This window comes from Macaca thibetana, chromosome 12, assembly GCF_024542745.1.
Source record: "Macaca thibetana thibetana isolate TM-01 chromosome 12, ASM2454274v1, whole genome shotgun sequence".
NCBI classification, from domain to species: domain Eukaryota; kingdom Metazoa; phylum Chordata; class Mammalia; order Primates; family Cercopithecidae; genus Macaca; species Macaca thibetana.
In genome coordinates, this window is record NC_065589.1 from 2,090,399 (window position 1) to 2,100,601 (window position 10,203).

Consider the following 10,203-nt stretch of genomic DNA (forward strand, 5'->3'; position numbering starts at 1 on the left):
AGGTCACTGGCAGCAAGACCACGGACTGGGCCCTTCAGCCTGCCACTGAGGTGGAGGATTCTCTTGTGAAGAAAGCAGTAGGAAGGACGGAAAACCATACTTCCTAGAGAGGCATCTGGAGCAGTTTTAGTTTTGATTGCTGTTATTACTACTGATAACTGAGCAAAAGTGGTGATGATGCTCGAGAGAAATTTCTGCAACCCATAGTCAACAATTATATGTACAGTCAAGTACAGTGTGTGGTCATTTCTCCCTCCATTTTTGAATCTGCAGTTTACCAAAGCTGCCAATGCTTTCTTATTACTTTATTGCAGCAAATTCCAGATGTGTCTCCAACGGGAAATATACAACCCTCTTACCTGTGACGATTATTCTTATGATTTCAGACATTAAAGAGGTTATACATGATAAATGACATGCAGACAAAATAGTTAAGGAACACAAGACTGTTACGACAGGATTCACGGCACATGATTAAGTGGAAAGAGGTGAATGTGGTGACACTGTGAAGGCCTCGAACGGGGAGCTCCTTCCTGCAGACACAGTCTTGATGTGTTCCAGTGAGCCTCAGTTGATGTGTTTATATAGCAACATCTAATCTGGAAAGAGACAAATGTAAGACATGGCAGGCTTTGCCAGAAACAGCTGAAATGCAAACAGAAAACCAGCTGTTAGACCTATCTGGAAAAACAGACTGTGAAGCACCTGATCATCATTTCAATAGCTGAGCTGCAGCCTAAGTGGTAAAAGCCCTGTTCCAGTTGGGCCTGACCAGGTCTTGTTAAGAGGTAAACAGCTTAGAAATGCTCAGTAGACTGACCGGGCGCGGTGGCTCACGCCTGTAATCCCAGCACTTTAGGAGGCTGAGGCGGGCAGATCACGAGGTCAGGAGATCATAGACCATCCTGGCTAACACAGTGAAACTCCGTCTCTACTAAAAATACAAAAAAATTAGTCGTGCGTAGTGGCGGGTGCCTGTAGTCCCAGCTACTCAGGAGGTTGAGGCAGAAGAATGGCATGAAGCCAGGAGGCGGAGCTTGCAGTGAGCCAAGATGGCGCTACTGCACTCCAGCCTGGTTGACAGAGTGAGACTGTCTCAAGAAAAAAAAAAAAGAAATGCTCAGTGGATCACTGGCATAGCTGTTTACACTGCATTTGAAACCAAATTCCTGCAGAATTCTGTCAAATCACCTCGAGATCAGAAAGTGACAATGTGTGGGGTCTCCCTTTGGTTCCTGCTGCTCTGGTCATGTCCATGGTGAGCTGTGTGGGAGCCGTGCTATGGAATAAAAAGTATGGTGACATTTGGTACCTGAAAGAAGATTCCAGCTCACGGCATTGTATTTGACATACTGGTGTTCATCATTGTATAACAGAACCGTATCCCCATTAGTCTGCTGGTCACTATGGAAATTGTGAAATATATTCAGGCCCAGTTTATAAACTAGGATCAAGATGTGCATTATAAACTAAATAGTGTCCACACTATGGTCAGCACATTCAATCTCAGTGAAGAACTTGAGCAGGTAAAATATCTATTTTCTGATAAAATGGGAACACTCACTTGCAATATTAAGAGATTTAAGAAGTGTACCACTGCAGGTGTAATTTATGGTGCAACACCTTCTTCCATCCAAGCCCTGACATTTTAATGACCACAATTTATTTGAGAACATTGAGAATGGCCATCCCACAGAAAACTATATAGAACAATTTCTTACCCTGTTATCTGCATGCCACACTGTTATCCCTGAGAGAGATGGAAATATGTAATCTACCAGGCTTCCTCCCCAGATGAAGCAGCTTTAGTGAAAGGAGCAAAAAAACTTGGCTTTGTTTTCACTACAGGAACACCATACTCTGTCACCATAGAAGCTATGGGAGAAAAATTCGCTTTTGAAATTCTTAATGTCCTGGAGTTCTCTAGTAATAGAAAAAGGAGGCCAGGCACGGTGGCTCACGCCTGTAATCCCAGCACTCTGGGAGGCCGAGGTGGATGGATCACGAGGTCAGGAGATTGAGACCATCCAGGCTAACATGGTGAAACCCCGTCTCTACTAAAAATACAAAAAACTAGCCGGGTGTGGTGGCACATGCCTGTAGTCCCAGCTACTCGGGAGGCTGAGGTAGGAGAATGGCGTGAACCCGGGAGGCGGAGGTTGCAGTGAGCCGGGATTGCGCCACTGCACTGCAGCCTGGGCAAGGGAGACTCCGTCTCAAACAAAAAAAAAAAAAAAAAAAAGAAAAGAAAGAAAGAAAAGGGATGTCCGTAAGTGTCCGAACTCCTATAGGACGGCTCCAGCTCTATTGCAGAGGGGCTGGTGAAGAGAGTATTTCCCCAATCCCCCAAGTTGCCCTTCAACAATGTCTTCATCAACAGCGCTGTAGCTCTAAATGTCTCACGTGGGTATGCATTTTCTCAAACAGAAGCATCTGTGGTCAGGCAGGAAGAACCAGTCCATTCTTATGACACTACTAAAAATAAACGCAAGAAGAGTTGCTTTTCCTGATTTCACCTATGACTCAGATTCTGATGACTGTAGTCTGTACTCATGTCCTTCACTGAGACTGGTAGAATGCGCTGGCACTCCCAAACACTCAAGATTCTGGGGTATAAATAATGGAGGACCCCTATTTCCTTTTTCTTAATTTGTCTTCAGTGTTTCACCAAATGTATTTCTTTTTGTGTCTGTAAGATAATTTGTTCATCAGCTCAGCCAGAGACATAAAATTAAAAGCACTGTTTCACACCCACACAAAAAGGAAAACTCGATGTGACAGTGAGGAAGGAGGGTAAAGACCAGCCTCCAGTATCAGTGCAGGAACATCCTTCCTCCAGGCAGTAGGCCTTCAAGCGTCAAGCTTCAAGGCTCCGGGCCCAACCCTAAGGCTGGGGGCTCTCCCTGCAGGCAGGACTGTGCCTGGAGGGCCTCCTCATACTTCTGGAGCTGAGACCAGAAGCCCAGGTTGGGTTCCGCTACCGGGCGAGCGCTCTTCACCATCTGCAAACAAGAAGTGCATTGAATAACCCCAAGTCGCCCTAATGGCCAGAAAGTGCCAAAGCGGGCCCTCTTCTAAGAGTGGGCCCCGCCCAACCCGGAAGTGCCTCTCCGCTTCCCTAAGCCCGCCCTTACGAGAGAGACCCGCCCCTCCCGGAAGTACCTCTCCCAATCCCGAAGCCCGCCACGCCCAGAAAACCCGTCCCCGGAAGACACGCCCCTCTCGAAGCACCGGTCCCCTAAAGGCCCGCCCACCTGGAAAGCCTGCGCCAGGCTGAGGCCTCGATGCCTCATAAGGTAGGCGGTGCAGACGGCAGCCGAGCGGCTGCGGCCGTTTTTGCAGTACACTAGGCAGGCGCCGCCGCCGCGCACCGCGGCCTCCATGGCGGCGCACGTGGGCTCTAGGTGCGCCAGCAGGTCCTCTGCCGGGTCGTCGAACACGGGCACGCGCAGCTCTGCCACGCCGGGCGCGCGCGGGCCGGGCTGCTGGCGGGAGACGTTGACGCACAGCGTGACTCCCGCGCGCGCCAGCTGCTCCTCCGCGCCCGCGGCGCGCGCGCTCCCGAGGAAGAGCGAGGGTGCCACGCGCACGAACGGCTGCTGCACTGGCAAGGCGGTCACGCGGCGCCCCGCGTCTCCCGGCTCCATGGCGCCCGCCGAAGAGTCTGCTTGGGGCTCGGGCGCCCGCCCTGAGGCTCTATTTTTGGGGCTCAGGCACCCACCCAGCAGTCTATTTGTGGGAGCCGGGCGGGCCGCCGGGCGCCCCCGGGTGCTAGAGGCCTCCGAGGTGGACCAGGCCGGGACTTGGGCCTCCCGTGGGCGCCTGACCGGGGCAGGGGGCTTGGGCCTCGTGGGGGCCGGGGCATGGCAGAAGGCTTGGGCCTCGCCAGGGCTCCGGCGCCTTGGACCGCTCTGCGTCCCCTGCTCGCTGTCCTCAGGCTCCGTCCTCCCTGCCCCGGCGGCCTGCGGTACTGGGCTCGCGCCTGCGCCGTGCGGCGTCCCTGCCCGCTCTACTGCGGTGCCTGGCGCGGAGGCGTGGCTCGCCGGGGCCTGCCCACTGCGTGCCCCCGTCGTTCGGCTAGGGCCCCGTGGTTGCCCCGTGCCTGTGGACGGCGAGCTGCGTGGTTCCCGTGTGTTTCCCCTTTCCCTAGTGACTGCGTTGTCGGCTTTACGTTTATTCCTTTTTGTGACCCGCTTTGTAACTGATGCATTGTTTTCTGTGTATTGTAACACATGGCTCATAAAACTAATTTCTATTTTCATGACTTCTTTGTAGACCACACTATTCCTTTTTCTCTATCTCAGTAATTTATTGGGGTCAGCATTGTAACTTTAAACAATTTAATATCACTTAATGACCATTAAGTTGCCATTTAAGATCCCTTCAATTTTTCTGACGTCTGGTAATTTTCAGGGAATGGATACAGTGAAAAGCAACTGTCTCACAGCCCTGCAGACATTTAGCGATTGAAGTATCAGTTTTAGAAGTCTCTCTCGGGGTTATCTTCATTGCTTTGTTCCATCAGCCATCTAGCATTGGTAACTGTCAGATCTTTATTGCAGCCTGGGGTTCACTCTTGAGCTAAAGACTCAAATATGTCTGCAGCCAGGTCTTCACTGGTTGCAGCTGCAGACATCACCTCCGTGCAGGTCTTAACAGCATCTATTTCCCACTTCCTCCACCCTAAGGAAGGACTCCAGCTTTCCTGGGATGGAGAAGGAGTGGAATTCCCTTTTTTTCCCCATAGTTCATGGGAGCCATTGATTAGGTTGGGACACTGTTTCCCTCCGCCTTCTAGGAGTTGGCCCTATCTCTGGCCAAAAGTAAATGCCACACTCCTGTGACTGCTCTGGAAATGGGCTTGGTGTCTAATAACCCATGGAGGAGAGAGCACTTTGGTAGGCTCCTCTGTTCTCTCATGACCATAAGGGGAAGCCAGCCTTGGGTGAAAGCAGAGGAGATGGGAGAGCCAAGGTCCTTGATGCCTTGGACCTTGGACTGTTGGGCCACTTAAATGAATCAAACAAAACCTGAAGTCCCTCCTTGTGGACTGATTCATGAATCATCACCCTTTATGGTTGGAGGATGGTTGAGGTGGGTTTTCTGCTCCAAAGCCTGCTACTTGAACCATCATGCTCCCACACCATTGAGCTAATGGATTGGGAACCAATTCATCCTAAATGTCTCTGCACCTCATTGCCACACACAGTCTGGGCCAGCCTCTGTCTCCTGGACTTGGTGCTAGTCCCCAACTGTGTAACCAGAATGTACTTGCAAAGAACAGAGCGTTTCTACATGTTGGTTCTGACTCCTTAGCAAGTTGTAATTCACAACTAATGTGGGTTGTGAAATCAATTCTGTGGGTCATGATAAGCATTTTAGTTTTTAGAGAAATAGTAGACTACATGAAAATATTGGATTGCATGCATGTAGTATGGTGAACTTTTAATGAAACATTTTTCTGAGTTGTTTGTACTGGGTCGTGGTATGAGATTTTACTGTAGAGAGAAGTGAACTCAGAGACAGGCACTGGCATGTGGAGGCAGTGCCCCTAGAACCACAGAATCCTGGCCCAGCCTTAGCCCCTGGAAAGTTAGTGGGGAGGGCCAGGGCATCGGCTCTTCACACACCCTCCCCTGTTCTCAGAGGCAGTCTGTGTTGAGAAACGCAAGCCCTGCCCCTCCAAGAGCCTCTCTCTTTCCAGGAAGGCCTAGCTGTTTCCCACCGTGGTGCCTGTGTACATTCCAGTCCAGTTCCTGAAATGCGCTCTGTAGCCTGGAGAGCTCCTGTGCATCCTGTGAAGCCCCATCAGGAATCCTCTCTCCCGCAGACCTTCCCTAAGACCCTTGGTCCAAGACAGCCAATCCCTTTTCTCTGCGGTGACTCCTGCGGCCTCCCTCATCTCGTTCCCTCCGTAGGCCTCCAGCTCCCCTTGCGGCCTCCACATTTACCGAATGGACAAAGGCTGGGGCTGGAATCAGGCAGGGCTTGATCACTTGGCTCCACGTGCCAGGTGATCAGGGCAAGTTAACACTTGGGCCTTAGTTTCCTCAGGTGTCCCACCGCGCTCCCCGTGCCGTCTTCACGGGAGTGTTGGGGGAATTTAGCGCTTTCTCTACCAGGGGCACTCAGCCCAGGGGCTGACTGGTTCAGCGGGAGGCTGGGACCCAGGCCGGGCTGGCGGCCGGGACCTGAGCCGCTGAAGTCACAGAGGGCGGGCACGCCCGTGGGCGGGGCCGGGTGCGTCCTGGCGCGGGGATTGGTGGAGCCGGAGAGTGGCCGCGGGCACGGGGCGGGGCTGTCTCCAGGGAAACGCGACGCTTTCCGGAGGCGCAGGGCTGGCGAGTAGTCCGGGCCGGAGCGCCGGCGTCCGCTGCGGCTGCGGTCTCGTCGGTCTCCGTGCTGTCCGACGCGAGCTCTCCGAGCCTTGCTTGGTGCGGTCCCGCGGCAGGGGCGCTGGGAGCCGGGGCTAGGGGGATCCCGGAGCTCGGTGAGGCGGCGGGTGGGGGCCAGGCTCGCCGTCCCCACCCCGGGGAGGGGCCGAAGGGCTGGGGGTGTGGGGTTAGGTGGGCGCGGCGTCTCCCGAGCCCACCCTCGAGCGCTGGCTTCCGAGGCCCGTGGCTGAGACCCGCTGTAAGCGGCGCTCCTTGGACGATAGTGGGCGCGGGCCACGTGACGGCGACGGCCCTTGCTGTGATTCCCGCCCACGAAGGGACAGGGACACCTGGGGACGCGGGCGAAGTTTGCCCATGGTTCCGACTGGCCTCCCTGAGGACTCCCAGGGATGGTGGCCCGGGGCCGGTGGGTGGCGGCCCAGGCTTCGGCGCGGTTCAGGGAGGGTCTGGGGTTCTCTGAGGCTCAGGGGCTGCGGGCGGGGCCTCGGGCGCTCTCCGAGTTCCCGGCGGGAGCCCTGGGGGCAAATGTGCGGTCCTGACGTTGCTTCCAGGTTGGAAGACCACAGACATGGAAGGGGGCCGTGCCTCCTTTAGCTTAGACCACGAAGTCTCCGGGGCTGCCAGCCCCCAACGCCCGCTGGAGGGGAAGGGCGGCGAGACCTCTGCTGCCGAGGAGCTGGGGCCGCTGGAGAATTACGCTGTCTTCGCCACAAGGTGCGGGGGACCCTCTGGCAGGGAGGTCCGACCCTGACCTGGGGCCTGGGCTTAGCCGGGATTCTCCTTAAGGCAAGCAGTAAAAATCGCTGAACTGTGTTACTCCCTGAGAAACTAGTTTCTGGAGAAATCCGAAAGCCCCAACGCTGTATCAGCAGCCACTGAGGAAAACGACAGTAGATGGTAATGGGAACCTTCTCCTGTCCCTGCCTGAACACTCTGCCACCCGTGTCGCCGCCTAGTGGACGGAGGGAACGTTTCCCTCCCGAGATGGGGCTCCCGAGTTGCCCCCATCTTCACAGCTCTGTTGTTCGCAGCAAGGGCTGCTTTGAGCCAGAGGCTGCCCCGGAGCCTCACTGCAGCATCCCACGAGGTCCCTGTCACCCCATCGTGCTTGTCCCTGTTTGTGGGTCTCCAAAACTCAGTCCCAGCCCTGGCCCAGTGTGATGGGTATTGAGGACCAGCCTCAACACCACCCGTAGGGTACCCAAAGTCTGGTGGGGACAAAGGATTGAAAAGAGACAGGTTAAGAGTTGAAAGGTGGGGAGCCAGGGGGCCAGTTGCAAAATGGAGGCCGCAAAAGGCTCAGAGCTCTGGTCTCCACCCTATTTATTGAGTGTAGTCACTTAGATCTGAGAAGCAGATGTTCAGGGCAAAACAGTAAAAGGGTGGCAGTGCATCATACGCATAATCTATAGCAGTAGTGGTTTAAATGAATCTCCTTTGTGCCCAAACAACGTATCTTTAACTTACTGGAGAGTAGCTAGTGGGAGCGGGCTTAACTAGGAGCCTGCACGACTGTCCACATTCCAGTGCTTCAAAGGAGTGTCTTTCTCCTTGAACACCATGTTTACAGATAAAAGACCGGATCTTGCTCTGAGCATGGGAACATGATGGCAATTAGGAGGCTTTCCTCCTCAGAGGCCTCTTGTGGCTTTCCACAACTTATTGTCCCATATTTTCATGGCCAGTTTATACAGGCACCCCACAAGCCCTTTTCCCACAAGCCCTTTTCCCAACAATGGACTTTGGGAGGTGGCTGGGTTTAGATGGAGTGGTGAGGATGGAGCCCATGATGGGATGATGGGATGAGTGTACCTACGAGAAGCGGAAGAGCCCACAGTTCCCCCATCCTCTCTCACTACCATATGGGGAGACAATGAGAAGGCAGCTCCACAGACCAGGAAGAGGACCCTCCCTAGGCAGGGACACTGCCGGCACCTTGGCCAGGGACTTTGGCCCTGCACAGCTGAGAACGGAAGGCCCTTTGAGATGCCCCGTCCATCTGCGGGGGTCTCAGATGCTCCATCCATCTTTCATGGTCTGAGGCACCCCGTCCACCTGTGCTGGTCTGGGATGCCCTGTCCTTCTGTAGGGGTCTGAGACACCCCATCCATCTGTGGTGGTCTCAGGCGCTGTCCGTCTGGTGGTCTGAGGCACCACGTCTTTGGTGGTCTGAGATGCCCCGTCTGTCTGTGGTGGTCTGAGACACCTTGTCCATTTGTGGGGGATCTGACATGCCCCATCCATCTGTGGACGCCTTGTGAGTTACGGCAAATCCACCCTGGTTTGTGCTTCCCTGTGTTGCAGCATACTTCCCAGCCCTGCATCCATCCATCTGTCCACCCATCCACCCTAGTATGAGCTGGCTGCCTCTCAAGATGCCGTCCGACCTTCCATGGGTCCACATGTATGGGCAGTCTGCTTTCTGTCCAGCTTGGGGCTGGCACTGCTGGCCCTTGAATGAGGACCCTGCTGTGGGCACTCATGTCCTGCAGGCAGCTGGAGTGGGACAGAGGGCCGTCGATCTCAGGAGATGCTGCCAGCAGGCCTGGGCTGGACAGGCCAACGGGCCTGGCAGCATCTCCCCTAACCATTGGCAGCCTTAGTATGCATTCCACTTCCTTTGTGACCTTGGGCCATCGCTGTACCCTCTGTGCCTTGGTTTTCTCTCCTATGGAATGGGGATGCAGCAACACCTGTCCCGGGGCTGTAGGATGAAATGAGATGCTGAGTTGTGCTCAGGGGTTGTGCTCAGCACTCACTGAAGGCACTGCAGCCATCTTGCTTTTCCCTCCCTCTGCTCTTGTCCTTTCAGGGATGTTTCAGCATCCTCTGAGAAGGAAGAGGAGGAATCTGAGGGCCCGCTGAGGGCGCAGGACCTGAAGGAGGCCTACATCCAGCTCGTCCAGGGTGTGCAGGAGTGGCAGGATGGCTGCATGTACCGAGGGGAGTTTGGGCTGAACATGAAGCTTGGATATGGCGAATTCTCCTGGCCCACAGGCGAGGTAACTGCTTCCACACTTTCTCCGACTCCTCGCCCAGAGCCTCTGGTGGCTGGCCTTTCTCCTTCCAGGAGTGATGGGACAGGAACTTTTAGGCCCATCAGTAGGAAGGATGCTAGGCTAAAGTCTTTCCTTCTTGAGAAATGTCCAGAGAAAAGCATCTTTCCTAGCTTCCAGAATCACACCCATGGTTTGCTAGGGTCCGCAGGATGAGGTTTGGGAAGCTGCGACGTAAGAAGGTAAGTTGTTATTCTGGGCAAACATTTTAAAATTATGAATTACCATAGCAACTCGTATGTTTACCTTGGTGAAACTGCCTGTGTCTAGGCTTAAGCAGAAGGCAGCGAATGTTCTAAAAGACAAAATGAGAACAAGTTTTGCACCCCCAGGCTAGGTCCTGAGCCCACATTCAATGCAGCTGAAACTGAAAAGGCCTCTGTTGGCGCTTGTAATGGAAAGTGCAGGGGTGAGGTAGCCTCAGGCCTGCCTGGATCCAGGGTTCTAATGATCTAACTAGGCCCTCTCTCTTTCCATTTCCACGAGGGGGTTCTAAGACTGACCTTGTTCCATCTGCCCAGCTCCTGGGCGTGGCATCAAACACCCCTGGGAAAGAGAAAGGCCCCAGCAGGATGCTGGTCTAGCTTGGGGATGCATGAACTGGTCAAATCCATCAAGGGTGGGGCAAGGGTAAGGCATCCTCTGGATGGCCAGGCCTGGCCCAGGCTCTGGGGCTGGGTCCCTTGGGGAATCCTCTCTGTAGGGAGAGGGTATCTGTTGTCAGAAGAAAGGGAAGGGACACTAACTAAACT

General features: G+C 54.3%; 1 protein-coding gene across 2 annotated transcripts; it reads right to left on the reverse strand.

Annotated features, from left to right (window-relative positions):
• Window positions 1-290: 290 nt before the first annotated feature.
• On the reverse strand, window positions 291-5,865 carry DUSP28 (dual specificity phosphatase 28). 2 transcript variants are annotated; one of them, XR_007718224.1, is made up of 3 exons: window positions 3,255-5,865; window positions 1,722-3,002; window positions 291-599 (listed from the first exon to the last, which is right to left on the reverse strand). XR_007718224.1 is itself a non-coding variant. In XM_050751545.1 (2 exons), exons 1-2 carry the CDS (start codon window positions 4,260-4,262, stop codon window positions 2,865-2,867), a joined length of 1,146 nt encoding a protein of 381 aa, XP_050607502.1. In that variant the 5' UTR covers window positions 4,263-5,865; the 3' UTR covers window positions 291-2,864. The 2 variants fall into 2 exon arrangements, 1 of the variants encoding a protein (XP_050607502.1); XM_050751545.1 differs by having other exon boundaries at window positions 291-3,002.
• Window positions 5,866-10,203: the final 4,338 nt, after the last annotated feature.